Here is a 23,872-nt window from a genome sequence, read left to right on the forward strand (position 1 = left end):
ACGTGTAATTTTCTGCTATTAAATTCAGATAAAACGGAGGTGTTACTTATTGGTCCAAAAAACTGCCCACAAAACCTCTCGCAATACAATTTTACCTTGGAAGGATGTCCTGTCACTTTATCCACTACAGTAAAAGACCTGGGTGTTATATTAGACCGCAACCTGACATTCGAAAATCATATTTCATATGTTACAAGAACGGCATTTTTCCATCTTAGAAACATTGCTAAGCTACGTAACATGCTATCTATTTCTGATGCAGAAAAGTTAGTTCATGCATTCATGACCTCGAGATTAGATTACTGTAATGCTTTATTAGCTGGTTGTCCTGCATCCTCAATAAACAAACTACAGTTAGTCCAAAACGCGGCTGCTAGAGTTCTTACTAGGTCAAGAAAATATGATCATATAACACCAATTTTATCATCTCTACACTGGTTACCTGTGAAGTTCCGTATCAATTACAAACTATTGCTACTAACCTATAAAGCCCTAAATGGTTTAGCTCCAGTGTATCTAACGGATCTTCTATCGCCCTACAATCCATCGCGCTCTTTAAGATCACTAAACTCTAGGCTTCTGGTCATTCCTAGGATATCTAAGTCCACTAAAGGAGGGAGGGCTTTTTCACATTTAGCTCCTAAACTCTGGAATAGTCTTCCTGATATTGTTCGAGGTTCAGACTCGCTGTCCCAGTTTAAAACTAGATTAAAGACGCATCTCTTTAGCCAAGCATTCACATTATAATTATCTTTTTATACTACAGTTAAATCGGATCAAAAGCATTAATATAATATTCTGAACAGCAGCTACGCTAATCATTTCCCATCTGCTTTTCTGTTGTTATCTCGGGACACTAGTCCCGAGGTAAATAGTTCATCAGCTCCAGTTTGTATCCAGCCTCTCATGGAGACTTCGGATGCCCCTACACCTGTGATGAGACGACTCCACGCCTGTGAAGAGACGACTCAACGCCAGCGTTGTTATGGCCTAAATTAATACACGATTGATTAACTTTTTCGAACATTATTCTTTAACATTGTCTTTCTAACATTTTTACTGTACATCTATGAAATGCACTTTCTGTAAAGCTGCTTTGAAACAATGTGTATTGTGAAAAGCGCTATACAAATAAATTTGAATTGAATTGAATTGAATTGAATCAAGAGTTTTGTGCAAGCAATCTAAAGTCGCGACTCTTGTCCCAAATATAGCAGGCTTCATTCAGTGACTGAAACAAATATTAATATAAGTTTTACAGCATATTATTGAACGCTCCGAGCGAGCTGTGCTGTGGTAAACATGGAACTTTTCCTTGACAAGAAACGGTAAATAATCAAACCAGTGGAAGCAGTGCATTTATACTTCATTCATGCAATATCTATTCAGTCAGTTCCTCGGTTCCATTGCTTGACAGAACTCCATGAAGCCCCATCCACGACACTGATCGCTCTCATGTCCTTACAAATGAACAAAATTAATTTCTCTGTTATGGCCTCTTGTCGTGTTGCAGACAGAGTGCTTGTGGCGGGCGATGCAAAGTAAGGGTGGTCCAGTTTGCACATACAAATTAGTTGCTTATATTTACAAAACAAGCCTACAAAAGCATAAAAAAGCCCGTTTAATAAAGAAAAGTTCACGAAACTAAGTGAAAACTCACTAAAGTGTTTAGTGAAATTAGGAAACATTTAGATATCATAAATTGTATAAGTTAACGTTACATTTCTACATACATTTTGTTCTCATGTCACAAGTAATATCAAGGTTTATTTTGATCTGTTTTACATGATTCTTTTGTAGTGTGGTTTTCGGTGAAGTGTAAATAAATATCGTCACTTGTGTTAGCCCACTTTTTCTTGACGCTTTTTCCTGATAGTTTATAGAACAATTACTCCGAGTCGCCATCTGTCGTTTCAAAGAAAAGCACAACGGCGAGCGCGTCAAGTATAAACAAACATGTCGTCCGTTTGGGGAGGAGCGCGCGCAGTCAGCGGAGGCTCGCGCTGCGGAGACAGGCCAAAGTACACAAGGCTTCAGGCGCGCTAGCTCGCCCACTCGCAAAGTAGACATCCACACCTCTACTACCGCGGGCGTTTTTTTCCCCACATTTTTTTTATTTATTCGAATATTAATTTTCACCTTCGAAATTCGTTTTTTAAAAACTATTCGAATATATATTCGAATTTAGAATATTCGTTGACAGCCCTAATATAAAATGATTTCCCCAACAGTTGACCAAGCATTCACTTAAGACAAAACAGATAATGCCTGCATGAATACTCGCCAAGACGGATATTTAGAAATTATGTGTATGTGTAAAATGTATGTGTATATAGGGATTGCGTGCTGTCTGAGAGGCGTCTTTGTGCGCACACTTCGGATGTGTCATTCAGCGCAAGTAAGATCGTTTTGAATGAAATGTGATTGATCGTTGAAAATCACATTTCATTGGTTCAAACTCATGCCATCGAGAATTGGCTATGAATATTTGCAAAGTTGGAATGCTGCGCTTTACAACGATACCAAACTTGTGCTGAGGGGGGTCGCACCAGTCATCAAAAAGCAAGGAATTAGGAAGGTACACCTCTCAGAAAATGTACAATCAAAGATCATTTTTTAGATGTTTAATTACTATTTGAAGCATTGGGATCTCTAGACAAGGGCTTAATGAACACATTTTTATGACAACCTCAAATTTGTCATGTTTCACTTGTTTTGCCTGTAGCTCGTAATTAGCCTGTGCACATTCTGACTCTTTTAGCCAGCATGGGTCACATAGGATATATACGGTATTATAGAGCAGAGCATAATGCAGAAAAAACCTCAGCCTGACCAACAATAATCTACAGCCACATTTAAAACGTTTCAAATTAGCTTTAGTACTCTGTCAGCAAACCCACCATGGGATATTGGAAAATCACAGGTTGTGCTGTTTCTCAGTGGCATTTTCATTACATCCCTTCTGGTGAGCTGCTTCTAAGTGCTTTTGTTTTTTTTGCCAAAGCGGATTTGTGTGTAAGTCTCTCAGACTGTGAGGATAAGATGTTGTTTCTTTACAGAGAGTGAGAGATGGTGAAAATAGCACATATGAAATCTGGAGCTGTTAATCCCGGGCCAGAAGGATTTTAGATATAGATATGATGTGGATATAGTGGTAGGCAAAGGATATATTTGAATCTCTGCCTTGGTCTCACTATAGTTGTGATCTGGTTGGGAGGTCAGTGTTAGTATTTATAGTACTCCGTTACTTAACTCTCCTCATGAGCTGAGAAACTGCACTCACCTGTGATCCTTGGGACGAATTTAAAATTAACATATAGGGAAATCTATATTAGTAGATAATATAGGAGTGTTTTTATTGAATTGGAGGTATAATTTACTTTATTATGGTATACTGTGGTCCTTTGGTGGAAATTAGCTTTTTTCTTTTTGCTTAAGATTTGAGATCCTTCTCTGAGGAGTCAAATGTGTGATTGGTCTTTAGCAGCTAAGGAGATGCAAAGGTGACTTTGCATGACTTTGCTTCACAAAAGTGTGATCTCCAGGTCCAAGGGCAATTCTTTCTCCCACTTTCTTGTTCTTTTTTCCTCAGTCCAGGATTTGAAAACTAGATAAATTCCTGTGTAAAACTGGGACGGGCCTCTATAAATACAAAACGGCCCTGTCTGAAAGGGGGGAGATGGATGAAAGCAAGAGAGCGAGGACAAAAGTACTTGGGGTATGAACCATAGGCCTCAGCAATTCTGATATATCTGGTCCATTTTGCAGTTTAATCTGACCATGAACCAACCAAATATACTGATAAGTTCACAAAAAGTCTGCAAACTCAAATCCAGCAGTTAGAACTTTCTCAGCCAGTCAGATTGGAGCTTTCAATGTTCAGATGTTTCTGCTATATTATGTGCAATATGCATTAGATAGTATCTAAACAATGGGTGGGAAATAAAGTGCAGATGGAGGGATTGCAACAGGAGCTCTTCCAAGGATATCTCAAACTATGTGAGTTCAACTAGAATGGATGTTATTGCATATTTAGCAGTGCTGTTAGACCTTAATGTGATTATTTTTAATCTGCTTTATACACTGTGGGTCTGAAAAAACTGGCTGTGTGACAAGAGTCAGTAGCTCTTCAGTGTGACTGTGGAAATCTTTCTCTCTCTCTGTAGGCTAGTTCTGTACATTTGTCAGGATTCCATTTAAATATCAACTGGATGGTTATTTTCATCATTCTTGCATATACCTTTTATGATTTTATTTGTATTATTATTATTATTTTTATTGTTACTCATTTTACACACAGCGATGTGATGGCTATTTACAGCATTTTTGGGGAATTTTGATTAGCACTGTGAATTGACCCAAAACCATTCTATGGGAATGTCCAAAATTAAACTGGCAGGTGAGGTAGATCATTCATTGGGACTCTCTGATATTTCGTCCAGTAGCGTCAATTCACCATACACCAAGGTAAAATATTACTTAGCATTGACCTGACAGGGAGCCACGGTATGTTAGCATACCCTGCCATACCGAATTGACGCCCCTGTGTGACTTTCCAGTGAGCAGTAATCTAGATGCTACCTAATTACAGTACTGGTATAATATCAGTGAACAAGCTTCATTACCATGGAAAGATCCCCGTTGTGAAATTTAGTCTTAGATGTAATTCCACCATGATTAGACTCCACATCACAGATGTCTAGGGTTTCGCTCAGGTTACCGCTTGCATTAAGAATGCATAAACTGACATCCTTGGCTGCTTCCATCTCTCTCCTCCAGAGTGACCTTTACTCACCTTCTCACAAACAACCTCTGCAGGTCAGCTGGACATTACAACCCCCCCACAAGCTAAAGGCCAAAAGTATTTGATTCACACAAACACTCAGCCAGAATCAAAGCCTGCTCTAATCAGATTTAAAACACATATTGAAAACGCAGAGCTTTTGCTTTCCTTTACTTATTCAAATGGACATTATTTTGACAGTCACATCGGACTGATAACAGGATATTTCTTCATTGTAACACTTGAAACTTTTCTGTAAAGCTGCTTTGTAATGATATGTATTGAGAAAAGCCTATTCAGATAAACTTGAGTGGAATTTATAATTTTTTAAGGTCACTAAACCGTTCAACTGAACGTCTTTTAATAGACTTGTAGACAAAATCAAAACGTCCCCTTTGCAGCTGAACACCGAGTTGAATAAAGCTCTTGTCAGTGCAGTGATGCTCATTCAAGGTTCTCAAGTACCATACAATCTGTTGTTCCACTGTTAGTTTGAGACGCACTTGAAATAAATGGAGTCAAATGGGTCAATTTTGTCTATGGAGGTTTGAGAGACCTGTCAAGGACAATGCCATCCAGTAATCACAGTTATAATAATATTTATTGAACAAGTATGTTTATAAAAAAAGAAATAATATCATTATATTAATGTTTAAACATTTTGGGGACGTGCAATGTTTCTTAAATGTTCTTTAACCTCTTAAGCTCTGGGACCATTTTTGGGATTTCCGCCTGGATTTGGCCTACCCAAATTGAAAAGCTTCCCATACCCACATACAGTGGTCTAAATACACAATTTGTGGTGTCATTTTACAGGAAAAGTTACATATGCCACTGCTAAAAGTTATAAACATGTAAGTATATGTTGTCTGGGCTGTAATAACAACCCCCCCCCCCCCCCCCCTTGCACTTTAAGATTTTTTAAATTATAAATTCATATTTGACAGTTTGTAACTCAGGCCCTGCGTGCTCTAGCACCCTGTAGACAGTGTGGGCTGTTTTCGCTAGATTCCAGAAAATACTGGAGAATTTTTTGACAATTTTTTTTGTCTGAATCATGTATGCAAGATTTATTCAAATGAATCTGAATGGAGGAATATTACCTTTTTTTATGTAATTACATATCAGACGAAATCCAGGCGGAAATGGTCCCAGAAAAACTTAGTGTAAATAAGTTACTTTGTTTAAAACAAATTCCAAAGTGATGCATGTCTCCAGAAAGTAGAGACTTTAAGCTTTCAAATGGTACCACATATGAGGCCAGAGCTCCTCTACAAACATTTAAAATTTTAAAGTATATAGTTGATGATGTCCTGCAGGGTCCGCAAAGTTTAAGTGGTGAAGTTCACCCAAAAATTAAAATTTTGTCATCATTTACTCACCCTGAAGTTGTCCAAACCTGTGTGAATTTCTTTCTTATGGTTGATGGACCCCATTGACTTCCATAATTATTTTTTCCCATACTATGGAAGTTAACGGGATCCATCAACTGTTTGGTTACCCATTCTTCAAAAATCTTCTTTTGTGTTTTCTGGCCTTTAAACTACTTCTTCATTTGTGTTTGAACATTATACTGTTCTAATTGTCATCACACAGACAGAGTCCAAATATTTTACCCCTTAAACACGGCTTCATGTTTAAATGTAATGCTTAGCTTGGGTGTAGGGTGTCACTTAATTCAGTCCTAGGTTTGAATCTAACCACTGTCAATTGACAACTGAAATCTTCGGTAGACCATCTTGGGTTAGTCTTACGCTGGACATAATGGAAACTCCTTTTTGCTGCTTTCTAATGCATGAGTGTGAGTTTCAGCTTTTAAGACATTTCTGACCTGAACTGTCCCAGCAAACACCTGAGCACAGCTGCAAAGTGTAAAGTGAGCCGTTCTGCTGAGGTGATGTCTGAGGTTTAACTGCGCGGAGTTCGGATTCACACGCTGGCGATCCCTGATTGAATTCATTACCTTTAAAAGGTGATTTGGCAGGGCATAGATTAAAGACTTACAGCGTGCTTTAGATTATGTTTGCTAAAGTTAGATACTGGGGCACACTGAAAGGTTGTTCAGGAAGGTTGATGCTAAAATTTGATGTGCTACAGTTTTTATTAGTGCATATTGAACATATTTTATATAATGTTATATAGGTAACACTTTGCAATAAGGTTGTATTAGTTAACATTAGTTAATGCATTAATTGACATGAACTAACCATGAACAACACCTCTCTTCAGCATTAGTTAATTTTTGTTAACATTAGTTAATAAAAAATACAGCTGTTCGTGGTTTGTTCATGTTAGTTCACAGGGCATTTACTAATGTTAACAAGATTTAAATAATGCATTAGTAAATGCTGAAATTAACATTAACAAAGATAAATAAATGAGAGAACAATACTGAGTGAATGCTCTCCGCATATAGTATACGTTCATAAAATACTTTCTCTTCAAACCCACTAAATCCCAGTCTCAGCCCATTCAGAAGTACTGGTTCTTAGGTAGAAAGCTATACATAGAAGCCTGACAAAAATGCTTATTTTAAAGAAAAATGTCAGACGGACTTAGAGGCTTTTGCATCTGAAGTCTTCATAATAAAACATTGACTGAAGGCCATATGCCTTAATGAAACACACTTTTTTTTTTAAATAGGCTAATTTTCCAAGTTAAACAGTTGAGTTTTACTGTTTTTGAATCCATTCAGCCAATCTCCGAATTTGGCGGTAGAACTTATAGCATAGCTTAGATCATTGAATCTGATTAGACCGTTAGCATCTCACTCAAAAATGACCAAAGATTTTCGATATTTTTCCTATTTAAAACTTGACTCTTCGGTAGTTACATTGTGTACAAAGACCGACGGAAAAGTTGCAATTTTCTAGACCAATATGGCTAGGAACTATACTCTCATTCCTGCGTAATAATCAAGGAACTGAGCTGCCGTACCATGGGTGCCAATGATATTACACAGCGCCTGAAAATAGGCTAACTTCCGTCAACATAAACAACGTGACAACCTGCTTGCACAGAGAGTGTGCTGGGGAATATTTTCAGGCGCTGCGTAATATCATGCTATGATAAAAGTGCTACCACCAGACCCGGAGATCGGCTGAATGGATTCGAAAATGGTAAAAGTCAACTGTCTAACTAGGGGAGTTGGAAAATGAGCCTATTTTCTAAATAATGGAGTGTTCCTTTAAACTGTGTAATCCAAAGGCACCTGAGGTAAAATGACCCCCCCCCCTCCCCCATACAAAATATCAATAAAAAGCACAGGGATGTGCCCGAAGCCTAAATCCGAAATCGGGAAAGCATTGAAAATTAATCACGTATTCTATGGGGCCCATCTCAAATTTGTTTTCTCTTCACCATGTCCCTTGACTGCATCATTTCCTTCCCGAACATAGTAATTCGGCTCCGGACACATTGTTATATTCACTGAAATGGCAAAGTAAATCAATTTGATTATAATTTGATTGAACATTTTAATATGTTTTAAGTTGCTATATTGAAAATCCCTGAAATGATCACAAAAAAAAATTATCTTTAACTTTGGCAGTGTTATGTTATTTATATATTGTATTTATTAATATCTTGAATAGCTTTTCATTTTAATTTTCGATCAAATTGTAGTAACTACGTTAAAGTATGTGCTTAGTTTTAGTTAACAATAGAAGCACTGGTTCAAGGTGTCAAATATCAACACAACATAGTTCCCTTGTATGAAATCTTACATTTGTTTCTTTGAAATCCATTTCCTGGGTTCTAAGTGTCCAGTCTTTTGTCATTGTGATGAAGTGTTCAAGTCTCATGTGCATCTGTTATAAGTGTCTGTTTGTGTCTCTGTTTAATGTCATGTTGCGTGTGTGTGTGTGTATCGTTTGTCATTAAATGTTGCTTTGTTTCTGCAGGTGGAGAGCGGAATTGTGGAGTACATGAGCTTATCTGCATCAGAAAAGGTAAGCGGCCAGTTTAAACATGAAACGGCTGCCACCTGTCCTGTGCCGCTGCTTTGAATCCAGACATGGCGTGTTTACGCTGGTCTGGAGTTATGTCTACCTGTCTTCTTCTGAATGTGCTTGTAATGTCACGCTATGTTAATGTGTCTTTATATGATCTTCAGTGCACATTCCTTGTTGTGTCTGTTGTTTTAAGCTTTCAGACTTAAGTCTTTAACACCAAGCTTGTGTTTTTGTGTATTGTCAAACCTAACTTTTCGTCCATCATCCTTTCAGATTGTAGTGGTTTGATATCTTTCCTTAGTTATCTTTGTAAAAGAAATCAGTGTATATGAAATAAGTGTATATGAAATTAAATAAAGACAATATGTTGTGAGAAATATTTTATTGTGCACTAGAGAGAAACTAGATTTACTGATTTATTTTTTTAGATGGTGCTTTTGTTCTTGAGTTCCTCTGGGGTTTGTCCAGCTGTCTTGTTTGTTATCGGCTGGCTGCCGTGTTTAGTGAGAGCTCAGTCTCTGCAGATTTAACATCATTCAGAGTAATAAAGTCTCATGTTCCAGGTGGACCGGATGAGCGCTGGGTCCTTGTAGAGCTTTTCCTGAGGCTGTACCAATCAGCACTGCCAACCTACCGATGACCTAGACATGGCACTTCACAACAGTGTCCAACCGCAGGGCTCAATATGCATCACTCTTACCCCTTTTCCACCAGAATGAACCGGGTGCTAGTTCAGAGCCAGTGCTAGGGCCAGTTCTTAGTTGGTTCGACTGACGAGCCTTCTAAGAACCGGTTTGTCTTTCCACATGCTAGAGAGCCACCACAGAGCCAGGTCTTACGTCATTGTATGTCTCATCTTTCTCAGCAACTCTAGCGAGGCAGCGGGAAACACAAACACACCAGGCTTGTTCGAGATGCATCGGCACTGCACAGACCGATCAGCGCATGATATCAAAATACCGTATGAGCAAATCAAAAGCATAAGGAGTCATATGCTCTTGCTGTACCTATGGCAATCGGTGTGCACAGCGCCGATGCATCTCGAACAAGCCTTCCATCAACAATGGCGAATGTTGCGTTACTTTTGATGCACATGACCTTTCGATCCTACATCGGTGTCAAAACACAGCGAATCCAACGCATTCATGCAGCTCGCTCCATTAGCTGCTATTTTAAAAATGGCGGTCACAAGTTTGTGTTCGTCTTGTTAGTTACGGTAACCCCGTCCCCAGCCCCTGACGCAAGCAGTTCTTACTTCTAGACCAGCAATGTTTTGGTGCTACTTAAGAACCACTTTTCCTGGTTCGGAGCTGGTGCTTTGGGTGTGGAAAAACAAAGAAGCGATTTGAAACTAGGCTCTGGCTCCGAACCAGCACCAGCACTGCCTTGGTGGAAAAGGGGTATCTGAGGCACTGACCATGCTCAACCCTCTGGTGCTGCTCGTATGGTGGTCAGAAATGGCTGTATGTTTTTTATTTCAATTAAATGAATGTACTATATTTTTTATTTAATAGTTTGTATTTTTAGGTGATTTTATGGTGCTAAATTATATTTATGGAATAAATATGATTCATTTATTACCTGCATAGACCTGAAAATGAAATGTCCAGACTTAAATGGTCATAAATCCTGAATGTTTTGGAGCACAGAGTCACAGACTTAAGTTTGGTCTCTTTTTAAAGACACTTTTTGAGTAGAAGTTTAAGCTTATTATTATGAAAAATACATAAAAAATAAAAATTTTATATGAAATAAATTTATTTCGAGACCAGATCAGTTTTCTTGCGGCGCGGGAGTAAATTTCCAAATCAAAGACGGTAGCGGTCGGTAACTCTGGTGTACTTTGGATGGGAGTGGGCGGGCTTTGCATTCCGTCCATGAGAGCACATTCAGAGAGAACATTCAGCCTTTGTGGTTGGATTTCGGAGAGACGTTCGGTAATGAAACTGTCGTCAGTCAGCGACATTCTGTTCTTGCATGGATGTTAAGAAAATTTTTATTTTGCACTAGCTATAGTAAGTCGACTTTTTTCGTTTATTAGTATTTTTGGCTAATAATTTTGAGTGACAGATGTCATATTTGATTTAGCCTATTTTTCTCTGTGACATTTTTACGGTGTTGACAGTATTGTAAGACAAAAATAACAAAAAAGTTAATATATAGCCAACCTTGCGGGAGCGGGACGAAAAAAACAGTCCTGCGCAGACCTCTAAATCAAAGCTATAAATCTTGTGTTCCAAATTTGAGGTTGACATCTCAAAAAAATGGTAATATTTTGTTTGGGTGCAGTACCAAACCTTTCCACTAGATGAAATTTGCTTCCCATTAATTTCCAGTGCGGTCATTTTTGGCTATGAACCATACAAGTGTGACTTTTTTTTTTTTTTCAGAACCATTTAACCTTTTCAAATCATGTCCATGATTTTTTGTTTGTGTTCATATAGCAAGTGCTGAAACCATTACCAAGTTTCTTACCATTCAGACAAAAAAAAGCATCAAATTTCAGTCTGAACAGCACCAGAGGGTTAAGTTATATAGTGCATAAACTAAACTTATTCTCATACTGAATACTTAGTTTAACTTGAAATACTGAAATAGTTAAGTATATTTTCACCGATCAGGCATTACATTATGACCACTTACAGGTAACACTGATTATCTCTTCATCACGACACCTGTTAGTGGGTGGAATATATTAGGCATCGTGAACATTTTGTCCTCAAAGTTGATGTGTTAGAAAGCAGGAAAAAGGGGCAAGCGTACGGATTTGAACGACTTTGAGAAGGGCCAAATTGTGATGCTAGACAAGTGGGTCAGATCATCTCGAAACTGCAGCTCTTGTGGGGTGTTCCCGGTCTGCAGTGGTCAGGATCTATCAAAAGGGAAGGAACAGTGGTTAACCGGCAACAGGGTCACAGGGCTCATTAATGCACGTGGGGAGCGAAGGCTGGCCGGTGTGGTCTGATCAAACAGACAAGCTACTGTAGCTCAAATTGCTCAAGAAGTTAATGCTGGTTCTGATAGAAAGGAATAAAACTGCAATGTACTATCAGAATACACAGTACATCGCAGTTTGTTGCGTATGGGGCTGCATAGCCGCAGACCAGTCAGAGTGCCCATGCTCCACTGCCGAAAGCACCAACAGTGGCTTGGTCTGATGAATCACGTTTTCTTTTACATCATGTGGAAGACCGGGTGCATGTGCGTTGCTTACCTGGGGAACACATGGCACCAGGATGCACTATGGGAAGAAGGAAAGCCGGCGGAGGCATTGTGATGATTTGGGAAATCTTTGATCCTGTAATCAAAGGTTACTTTGACACTTATCAGCTACCTAAGCGTTGTTGCAGACCATGTACACCCTTTCCCTGGTGGTTGGGGCCTTTTTCAGCAGGATAATGCACCCTGCCACAAAGCAAAAATGGTTCAGGAATGGTTTGAGCAGCACAACAACGAGTTTAAGGTTTTGACTTGGCCTCCAAATTCCCCAGATCGCAATCTAATTGAGCATCTGTGGCATTGAATATAAAAAAGATGGACGACACGCCTTCACTTTCTTCCGTTGACGTAACTGGAGCCGCCAGTGTTCAAATATGGCACTGACATCTTGGGTCTAGAGTCTGCGCAGTAGCAACTTGGAGCCTGAGTCTGTGCAGTAGTCGGCGCAAAGTTGAGCCGCAATATCAAGGTCCCGCCCACACTCCCACCTAATCAACAACTTTTTGTGAAATAAACAGTTATGGAAATGTAGAGATTAAAGTTAAAGCTCCAATTTCCTCCCGAAGTTCCCGAAAAAGGTCCTTTAGTGCCTCAGTGTCTACATTGTTTAGAGAAGCTGTCAATCTCAGCTGTTGAACAAACAAGTCTGATCCATGGAGGCCCCACCTCGCAACTTACATGACTTAAAGGATCTGCTGCTAACATCTTGGTGCCAGATACCACAGCACACCTTCAGAGGTCTAGTGGAGTATGCCTCGACGGGTCAGGGCTGTTTTGGCAAAAGGGGGACCAACACAATTTTATGACATATTATGTTCATAATGTTATGCCTGATCGGTATATATAAATTATAGCAGAAGCTGTGTAATGTTCCATCACTGATGCTGGTTCTGTTTTATAATGAAAACACTTTAAGATTAAAGACTAAATCCTGCATAATGACACTGATGATATTTTAATGTGCTTCAGAAGCAGAGCTGTTTATGAGGCCTATAAAAACAGCTAATGGAGGTGCTGCCTTCTCCCTCTCTAATCAAGTATGACTAGACATTATGTGTGTGTGTTTTTGTGTGTTCAGATGACATTGCCGTATATCTCTGAGTGAACACACAGCGCTGGTGTCTGTCTGTTTGTGTGTATGCGTGTGTGTGTGTGTGAGAGTGTTTTGACTGAGGGCGTGTGCGTGGGCCTCTGAGAGCAAGGTCTGTTGTTATGTGGGAGTTTACAACAGTGTGCAATGTTTTTTGCGAGTGTTTTTGTGTCTGTAGTATTTTGTAATTCAGGGGTGGCTGAGCCTCCTGACATGCTTTTACCTGTTTCTATGACAACCGAACCAGCCAACAGGATCCAAGAAGCAGAAGGCAATTTCTTGCTATAATAGCATGATGATAATTACCATCAAAAGATTATTTGATTAACAGTGCTACAGACAAACTATCTCCGAGACTCCATATTAAAGGACAAACTAGTATGTTTTGAACATAATGTATATGAGGTGGATTTATTTATGGTAGATGTGGACACTGGGGATATTTTAAGGGTTAGATTGAGTGTGGTTTCAGTTTCTCAGCAGTGTCTCTACTCCAGGTGCACCTGCTTTGTCCAGCTGTACATTTTTCTGGCTTCCTCTCATTGGCCCAGATTCTGCCTGGCTCAGGTGATTTTTCTGTCTGATGACCTGGATTTAAATCAGAGAAGCAGTTCTGCATCGTGCAACAGGTGTGCAGATTCTTCCCATCGACTCGAGGGCTTTCTCTCTCACACACATCAGTGGCTATGAAAAAACATGCTTGTTCTCATTTTCTTTCTTTCTTTCTTTCTTTCTTTCTTTCTTTCTTTCTTTCTTTCTTTCTTTCTTTCTTTCTTTCTTTCTTTCTTTCTTTCTTTCTTTCTTTCTTTCTTTCTTGTCTTGTTCATTCTGTTATGTCTGTCTGTCTGTCTGTCTTGTTCATTCTGTTCTGTCTGTCTGTCTTGTTCATTCTTTTCTTTCTGTTCTGTCTGTCTGTCTTTCTTTTCTTTGTTCGTTCTTTCTTATATTTTTTCTTTCTGTCTGTCTGTCTGTCTGCCTTGTTCATTCTGTTCTTTCTGTCTGCCTTTTTTCAGTCTGTCTGTCTGTCTTTCTTTTCTTTGTTCGTTCTTTCTTATGTTTTCTTTCTGTCTGTCTGTCTGTCTGTCTTGTTCATTCTGTTCTTTCTGTCTGCCTTTCTTTTCCTTGTTCTTTCTTTCTGTCTGTCTGTCTGTCTGTCTTGTTCATTCTGTTCTTTCTGTCTGCCTTTCTTTTCTTTGTTCTTTCTTTCTTTCTTTCTTTCTGTCTTTCTTTCAGTCTGTCTTTCTTTTTTGTTCTTTCTTTCTTTTTTGTTATTTCTGTCTGTCTTTCTTTTTTGTTCTGTCTGTCTCTCTTGTTCATTCTGTTCTGTCTGTCTGTCTTGTTCATTCTGTTCTTTCTGTCTGCCTTTTTTTTCTTTCTTTCTGTCTGTCTTTCTTTTCTTTGTTCTTTCTTTCTGTCTGTCTGTCTTGTTCATTCTGTTCTGTCTGTCTGTCTGTCTTGTTCATTCTGTTCTTTCTGTCTGTCTGTCTGTCTGTCTGTCTGTCTGTCTTTCTGTCTTTCTTTCTTTTCTTTGTTCATTCTCTTTTGTTTGTTTGTTCTTTCTTTCTTTCTGTCTTTATTTCTGTCTGTCTTATTCATTCTGCCTTTTTGTCTTTCTTTCTGTCTGCCTTTCTTTCTGTCTGTCTTTCTTTTGTTATTTCTGTCTGTCTGTCTGTCTTTCTTTCTTTTGTTCATTCTCTCTTTCTTCTGTTCTTTCTTTCTGTCTTTCTTTTAGTTTTTTCGAAGAGAAATTCATGCTTTTATTCAGCAAAGATTAATCAAAATAAGTGACAGTAAATACATTTTATAATGTCAACAAACCAGCATATTAAAATTTATTTAAATGCTGATTTGATTTTAAGACTGGAATAATGGCTGTTGAAAAATATAACTTTGCCATCACATTAATACATTTAAAATATATTAAAATAGAAATGCATTTTAAATTATAATAATATTTCACATAATCGTTTTTTACTGTATTTTTAATCAAATTAATGCATCCTTGGTGAGCATAAGAGACTTTGAACAGTGACCTTTGAACTTTAATATTATTTGCATTTATTTACTACTTATTCAGCACGTCCTTCATAATTTTCTCCTTTTGTGTTTAGCAGAAAAAAGTCAGCCTACTGTAAATGTTTCCTCTCCGAGCACTGGGCCGTACCGAAAGCTGTCAGTTTATTTAGTCAGCGCTCCTCTATAAGTGTGCGAAGACTGACAGTAAGAGCTCTCAGTACAGTGGATTATTTTGTCCTGTTATTGATGTCTGTCACTCAGACCTCTTTGACTAAATTGGCATCTGACTGCAGGACTTTCAGGAGGTCTTGTGACTGTATTTTTTTTTTTCTCTTTCTGTAAGGTGGCTAAATGCACCTAACGGCGACTCTGTGAGTTAAATATATTTCAATCGAACATGACAGGGCACAAGCCAGAAATAATTGTAAATGACAGAACAGGAGGAAACATCAAGGGGGAGAAGAAGCAAATGGGTTATCAGGGAAATGTTTTCATTGCATTGATCAGGAAACACACAGGCTGTAAATCAATTAGCATCACTAAAAATAGCAGATGGAGGCAGAGCTGTTTTATAAGTGTTTGTTTGACCAGAGTCACCTCATACACTCAACGACTGTATTAACTCTCCCAATTCATAACAGTGTCTTTTTAAAGTTGCAGTTACAGTAGCCTATGCTTTTGAGCGTTTAGGACCAGTCTTGTAATTATTATTACTGTATTCATCCTGCAAATCTGTGAGTCATCTACCAGTGCTGTATAGAAATGTCTCATGTTGTCAGTGCTTTCTTAGGCTATTGATGTTTTACTGCATGTTAATGTCTCCGTTGTCAGGAAGCATTCTGGCAAATATGGAGGAAAATTAGATTTCAAATTTCCATCAGCCCACTACATTACCATCACATGTAAATCAAATGTGTTGAGTGCATAGGCTAAACAAACAACAGAGACCAGATTCACTATACCTAACAGGTATTCTTTTCAAAGTTTTTCTCAGGAAATGAGCTAATTATGGTAGTTCAGTAATGTGTCTAGTCTTACTCTTCACAGTGTACAGCATGAAAGAAAGATTGCATTTGGCTATTGATCTGTTTGTCCTGTGTTGTGATGTGTGCTAAAAACAGCAGTAGCTAGCTGGTTTCAGTGCTGGATTGTGCAGTTAGCGGTTAACTGGCTAAACAGAAGAGCTGCTGTTATATAACAAAGATCATTCCCCCACATCCCCACACACACACACACACACACACACACACACACACTTTGGAATGGAATATAATGGATTCTCTCCATTCTGGCATAATTGACCTCGCCTTACCCTGATTGGACCTCGGATGCATTTACAAATTTAAATCTCATCATCAATAAATCTGTATATATATTGTCATTTTTCATTAGTAGTGTTACAGCTGTCCCTGACTTTACGGCCATAATACAATTTTGTATGGTATATTTGTAGCTCATAGTAAAAATCTTTTAACCAGCAACCTTGATTTTATTTTGAATTGAAAAGCACAGAGTGATATAATATCGCTCTGTGTTGTGATTGACCAGTCGGAACCACATATTCTAGATGGCTGTAAAAAAGTAATTTAGGAGAGTGAATGAAAGAGATCCGAAATGGAAGGATTTCTCCATTTTAATATTTCACTCTGTTCCTGTCAGACAGCAGCACTAAAACTGCCTTCCTGAGGGACAGAGGCTGATGGGACAGAATCACATTGCATAATTTGTGTGAATAATTCACACCTACTCTTGTAGAATGGGTGTGTGTGTTAGCTGTGATACAGTGCAGTGCAAAAATCATGGCTGGTCAGTTTATTTCTTCTCGAAGTGGGTAACCAATCGTCTGGAATCGGGTCATTTCCCTCTGTAATTCTGAAATATGTGGCCACAAAAAGCAGAACTTGTTACATTCTGTGGTTGGTGTTTTTGATTTAATGAAGGAAGGTGGTCAGGTCAAACGCTTTTCACTCATTGTGAATGTGTCTTATTGGTCTGTTTCTGCTTTGCTGGTCTTTTTCTTTGTGTTGACTTTCTATTTATCTTTAAGTGCTGCTCGGATTGATATCAAAGTACTAAATAATATTTATAAAGACAGCTCTTGTTCTGTCACAGTAAACCTGGATTTTAAATGTGGTTTCATAGGCCTGGAAAAGGCAAGGAAAGTAACATTTTATATGGAAACCATTTGAATTGAATCAGAATTGAAATGCTCATCCTGTAACCCCAACCGACTGGAAAGATCGTGGAAATTCTTTCTTTATATTTTAATAAATCTTCTATCTTCTCTTTCTCTCTCACGGTCTCATTTTCAATGCCCCTTATTGTAATTGCTAAATGAATCTCTCTTTCTCTCTCTACAGTGTCTCCTGAGGCTTTGGGATTCCTGTCTGGTATTGGCGTGTTCATCTTTCTTGTGATTGTACTCTTTCTTTACCTCAATAACAAACTGTCCCTTGAGAGTGCCAACCAACTGCCCAGCCTTGACCAGTACAGGAAGAACACAGAAGCAGCAGGTTTGGGTTTGTTTTTCTGCAATTGTGTGTGTGTGTGTGTGTGTGTGTGGACTGGTAATCCCTACATGTCCCCACAAAGATGGCAATATCCAAAATCCTCATCCTTGTGGGGACATTTTTAGGTCCCCATGAGGAAAACATCTTATAAATCAGACTAAGTGATGTTTTTTGAAAATGTAAAAATGCAGAATGTCTCCTGTGATGGTTAGGTTTAGGGGCAGGGGCAGTGTAGGGGGATAGAATGTATGGTATAAAAACCATTACGCCTATGGAAAGTCCCCATAAAACATGAAAACCCTGTGTGTGTGTGTGTGTGTGTGTGTGTGTGTGTGTGTGTGTGTGTGTGTGTGTGTGTGTGTGTGTGTGTGTGTGTGTGTGTGTGTGTGTGTGTGTGTGTGTGTGTGTGTGTGTGTGTGTGTGTGCGTGTGCGTGTGCGTGTGCGTGTGCGCGTGCGCGTGCGCGTGCGCGTGCGCGTGCGCGTGCGTGTGTGTGTGTGTGTGTGTGTGTCATATAGTGACTGCTGGATTTGGACACTTAAGCCATGCTTACTTATAATAAATAATAAATTATATACACAACCATCCATATATTTGGGGTCAGTAAGATTTTTAAAATAAAGGAGTATTGATCAAAGTAAACACATTTTATAATGTTACAAAAATATGAAGCAGCTGTTTTAAACATTGAAAATAATAAGAAATATTACTTAAGCAGCAAATCAGCATAAACAAATGATTTCTGAAGGATCATGTGACACTGAAGACTGAAGTAATGATGCTGAAAATGCGGCTTTTCCTTAACATTACATTTATGTTAAAATAGAAAACAATTTTAATTGTAATAATATTTTACAATATTACTGTTTTTCTGTATTTTCCTTACAGACCCCAAACTGTCTTCATACATCTTTTAAAAAAAAAAAATCATTTGGTTTGGTGTTTTGAATCTAATATATGACAGAAGTGTCCAAAAATTATTTTAAGGGTTCAGGAAGTTTTTGTATACTAACTGACATTAGAAGTTCAAAATGGAATATAGATTTTTTTTCTTCCCCCTGGTGATCTGGTCGAGGGTTAGTTATAATGAAGAGAAACAGAAATGCTGGATGTACAGTACAGCACAGTACAGTATGGATCACCACCACATCTGTAAGCGTTTCATTGAGCTGGATTGAGCAAGAGTGTGTGTTGAACTCTTCACACTTTGTCTGGCTATCACCAGACCAAGCTCAATTTAAGATTGAACATTGGTCTGGGGAGTCTGCTCTGTATTTTCTACTGCACACGCAAGCATGAATGCGCACAAATTAAATGACTCTGTACAACAAGAGGCGTGATAAACAAGCACAATTCAAATGACTGTACTTCAACCAATCAGACCACAAGAGGCGTGATCAACGGGCAACAACCCATCGCTTCTCTATCCGTCATCGTGATAATCCCTCCAATAGAGACAGAGCGACACGCGTCATAATCTGAAGACCACGCCCACCGGGGGGGAAAACAATCAAACCGTCTCCATTGACTTTGCATTGCGTGAAGCGGCCTTTTTGACATTTCGGACTTATAACAAAAAACTGAACAATGTATAAAAGCTGATATGTGACAAGGTGTACAGCAAACAAGCTAAACAAAACCCAGAAGCAAAAACCCAGATGTTTTATAAGCTGTTGACCCAAAAAACAAGCGTTTAAGGACAAAAAAGTGGATTCAGGCCATTGAGACAGAGCGCGCAGTCGAAATACGTCTCTATAGCGGGCCAGGTGGATAAGCCAGTCTGTAATTGGTTCCCGCAAAAGTGTAGCAGAAGCAGTAGAAATGAATGTACGGGTTTCCAGACTGAGTTGCCGGGCAAAATCAAATCACTGGCAGATCAGGCTGGGTTTACCCAGTCTACTTCACACTGGTATTTTTAGTACAGTAGCGGTCATTCATAAAAAAAATCTCTTTCATTTAGATTAAAATAACTTTGTAACATTCTGTAATGACTGAGACCAAATCATGATGTTTTTGAAGCTGAGAGGTCCAGGATAACATGAGTCCAAGTACCCAAACACTGCGTGACAATCTCCAGAGAGGTAATTATCTGCTAAACTTCAGATCAGAGTCTGTGAGAAGTATTAACAGAGCTTAATTAGCACCACTTAGGCCTTGGAGAGGTTTGTTAGACACGATTTGGTGGTTTGGAATTCTGGGATAGGCTGCACACTCTTCTGCACACTTTCTTTTTGTCTGTCAGACACGGTGACGTGATGAACTATAGTCAGCTTGTGATCTTCAGCGCAGGATGTTGATCGGAGAGGACAGATGCCACTGGCCAGTTATTAGATCAATAGTGTGTGTGTTTGTGCGTGTGTGTGAAAATGAAAGAAGGGGATCATGTAACAGCCCTGAGAGAAAATCTGGGCAGAATTCCAAACACACTCAGGATCAAATGTCCACATTGTCAGTATACATGCGCGCGCGCACACACACAAACACACACGCTTGAACAATAAAACTGGGTTGAATAAACTCAATGAACCATACACATCTGTACACACAGCTACCTTTTGTTTAAACCATCAAGCACTCAATCACACCTACACAATTACACTGTTGACAGGGGCACTTAATGCCCACACACACACATAGACATCCTACAGACAGGTTCTGGATCCATGGCATCACTGAGCTGCCCACACACAGGGCTTTACATAACTCTGCTCAGCATCAGAATCAGTGGCATAATCAGAATGACATTTACTGGATGAGTATGCTTGCACTTATTTGACCTGGTGAGGTACAATAAACATGGATGTGTATGAGACATGAAATTGTAATGTTCATTTATTGCCATATTGCAAATCAGTTGAATAGCTGTTCATCAAGGGTCGCACCATTCCATTTAAAGGTTTGGGGTTGGTATATTTTTTCTAATGAAAGTCTCTTATGCTCATAAAGGCTGCATTTTATTTATTGAAAAAAATCATATTAAAAATCAGAAATTTTGTGAAATATAAACATTTTAAAATTCAGTCTTCACATGATGCTTGAGAAATCATTATATTATGCAGATTTGGTGCTCAAGGATCATTTCTTTTTATTATAAATGTTGAAAACAGTTGTGCTCCTTAATATTTTTATGGAAACTGTGATAGTCAAAAAAGTATTCACTTTTGATCAGTTTAATGCACCTTTGCCTCTTTAATCCTTCATTTCTTTCTGTATTTCTGACCCCGAACTTTTGAATGGCGTGTGTGTGTGTGTGTGTGTGTGTGTGTGTGTGTGTGTGTGTGTGTGTGTGTGTGTGTGTTCTACTTAGGTTTAACTACTTTAAATTACAAGTAGTTTGCTTGACAAAAGTAGCATTCCCAGCATTGGTACAATGAATTTGGGTTCTGAGTCAAAACCAGTTGAGAACAATGAGGTTAGTGTGTGTTATATGTATAAGCAGAACACAAAATACAATATATACTTTTATTTAATAGTAAATATTCACTATTAATTGTGTTTAAATGTAAATATTTACTGACTGTGACGGGTTGTAATGTAATTTAGTTTCTTGCTGTGCTGTATGTCTGATGTCGAGGGTAATGTCAGACTGGCTGCTTTTCATGTCTTTGCTCTGAAGTCATGTAGGGATGCTAGCCATTATGCCAATAAACAGGGCACCCTCTTTAGTACTGTTATGATGGGGGTATTCAACCTTACATCCTGCCAGAAAGGACCTCCCTTGTGGTGTTCTCTGTCTAAAAAATGTGAACAGTACTCATCTGCCCTCTGTCTCAGGGGAACATCTACTTATGCTCGCTGCCAAATTTATCAGAATCCAGTGGAGAAAATATGCTTGACACGTCCACAAAAACTCTGAACCTGGTGTCTGTGGTTCCCTGAACCATCTGCTGCATGCATTACGGCTGCATAAACTACAATCATTATACATAATTACAATTATACATCGTAACATCTGTGTTCAGAGGCAAATTGGCTCATTCCTGGTCCCAGTCTGTGTGTGGTTTCTGGTGGATTTTGGAAAAGCATAAATTACTGTCATAATGATGAGATATTTGATCTCTCTGACTCCCTTCACCTGTGTAGCAGTTGTTTGAGTCAGAGCATGCTGGGATTTCTCACCTCCTGGAAGACTTTTGTGTACTGTTATTTAGTTTTTTAGCTTTACAAATCATGATTTTATAAATATGAAAATTTTGTGTTATTTAAAGATGATTAGTTTTGTTCATTTTTCTTTCTTTTTTCCAGGTGTTCAGATCATTTGTTTACAATATTTTTTTGCCATTTGAAGTAGTTTTTTAACTGTAGATTTAAAGTAGTCTACATAGCCTAATCTATTATGTAAATACATTTTGTTTATGGAGGATTTTGAAATGAACGTTCCACCGATGATAAATTTAAAACTGGCCTGAGAAAATTGGACATTTCAGAGAAATCAAAACTGCAACATGGCCTTTTTTAAGAGCTTCCAGAAAAGTCTCCCCTCCATGTCTGCCATGTTGGAATCAGTGACAGAAAAGGTGGATGACCTGGCTTATGCGCTGAGCGACGTCACGTACACCGTGAGCGGAGAACTCGCCGAGCATGTGAACACCATCATTCACAAAGTGCAGGCCGAAGAGCTGAAGAGGGTTCGGAAGAAAGAAGCGGAAGAGAAAGAGGCTGCAGCACGGCAGGCCCAGGAGAGAGATCCTTTTCTGTGTTGGACTGAAATCCAGACCCAGGCTGCATCTGGCCTAGTTAAGGACCCTCAGACTGCAGACAACGACAATGTTTCAGTGTTGTCAACTGAGACCTCTACAGAAAGTGACCTCTCACAGACTCCTCACACAAAGTTAATTGTGCAAAATGGTGCTGAATCACCTTCTGTACTCCAACAAAATGGATCCAGGTCCACTAAATTAAAAACATCTAGAAGCCCAGTGGATGGTGGTGAGAAGAAGAAATCTAGCAATAGGGAGAGACGTGCTGCAGGTGAGAGAATGAAGCTGCTAACTTTTCCCTCCATTCTCTGAACCTCATTAGACGACTTTGTCCAAAAAAGGGAGACTTTTCTTTCTTTTAAATCTGCCTGGACTCTTTCGATCTGATCTGATCTGTTCTGTCTGCCGTCTGGTGGGAATGATTTCTGCTGCGGTCAAAATGCTGTGTTGCTTTCCCTCCATTTTATCTCTATGTGAAAGACTTGAACTCACTGTTTTATGTCTCACTATTTTATGCTCTTCTTCTTGTCTCTTTTATTTCTCTTTCTGTGTAAAAGTACTGGGTATTTGGTTTGTCTTCCTCTGTATAAATGATAAATGCTTGGCCTCTTTAACTGAACTTTCACATTCCTATCATTCCTAATTTTGGCTAAAAGAGGATATACATATTACTGTTTTACCTGCATGCTCTTTGAGCCCCTTGTCATGCGAGAATGTGTTTTTATTGTTAAACTGTATCGCCCTCTAGTGTTTGTGCTGAAGATTGGAGAACATAGGAAGATGTTTATCTGCTTTATGGTGTTTGTTTGCAGTTACTGAAATGATAAACAGGCCTGGAGATATATATATACATTGAGTGTTTATATGTATTGTCATAGGCCCATACAGTTTTTCCCCTTTTATTTGATGATAAGCCAGAGCTAAAATGTATAAATAGGCTGTTGAGAGATGTTGAAGAAACCTTCTCAAAATAATTTTAGATTTCTCTTTCTCTCTCTCTTTCTCTCAGATAAGAGTTACGTGAATGCAGACTATCACTGCTCGTCGTCAGACAGTGATGATGAGGTGATTGGCCAGTACCAGGAGGCCGTGTCTCGATCACAGGGTCTCCGGGGGGGCTCAGCGGGGACTAACTCACACCACCAGAAGGGCTATGGCTGGGACACACGGAAGAAATACTGCCCCCTAGCGGCTGAATATGATGGCTACAGCAGCGAGGCCTCAGCAGATGACGGTAAATTTACATTTCACACAATAAACGGCTTTCTTAAATCTCTATGGGATTTATTGTGTCTGTGCTGCTTGCTGAACCTCTGATATTAATGCGGATAGGAGGATCGCGAGCGAATAGCTTTCTATGACCACTGTGGATAAAATCAAGTATTCTATTGTCACGTTAAAGGCACAATGTGTAAGATTTTTGGATTAAAATATCCAAAAACCACTAGGACAATGTTATATATTTTGTTGACTTGTGTACGTACATTTATCTGAAATGTTTCCAAGAATGTTTAAATCCAGAAAAATAAGCAATTTTAACCAGGACATAGACATTGCGTCACCTATCAATGACACCATACCCGCGTTACCCTCAATTTCCGG

General features: G+C 38.9%; 1 protein-coding gene across 2 annotated transcripts in view; it reads left to right on the forward strand.

Moving 5' to 3' along the window:
• syt14a (synaptotagmin XIVa) overlaps positions 1-23,872 on the forward strand; it is a gene marked incomplete at both ends in the record, with an annotated part of 62,706 nt that overhangs the window by 18,422 nt on the left and 20,412 nt on the right. The window contains 3 exons of one of the 2 annotated variants that reach the window (XM_079842365.1): positions 8,686-8,733; positions 17,422-17,574; positions 23,280-23,504. In XM_079842365.1, coding sequence (XP_079698491.1) covers positions 8,686-8,733; positions 17,422-17,574; positions 23,280-23,504 — 426 coding nt within the window. Of the gene's footprint in view, positions 1-8,685; positions 8,734-17,421; positions 17,575-22,015; positions 22,542-23,279; positions 23,505-23,872 lie in introns of those variants that run through there. The other variant, XM_079842364.1, reaches the window with a different exon arrangement.

The sequence above is a fragment of the Gobio gobio genome (assembly GCF_949357685.1).
Source record: "Gobio gobio genome assembly, chromosome: 18".
Taxonomy (NCBI): Eukaryota; Metazoa; Chordata; class Actinopteri; order Cypriniformes; family Gobionidae; genus Gobio; species Gobio gobio.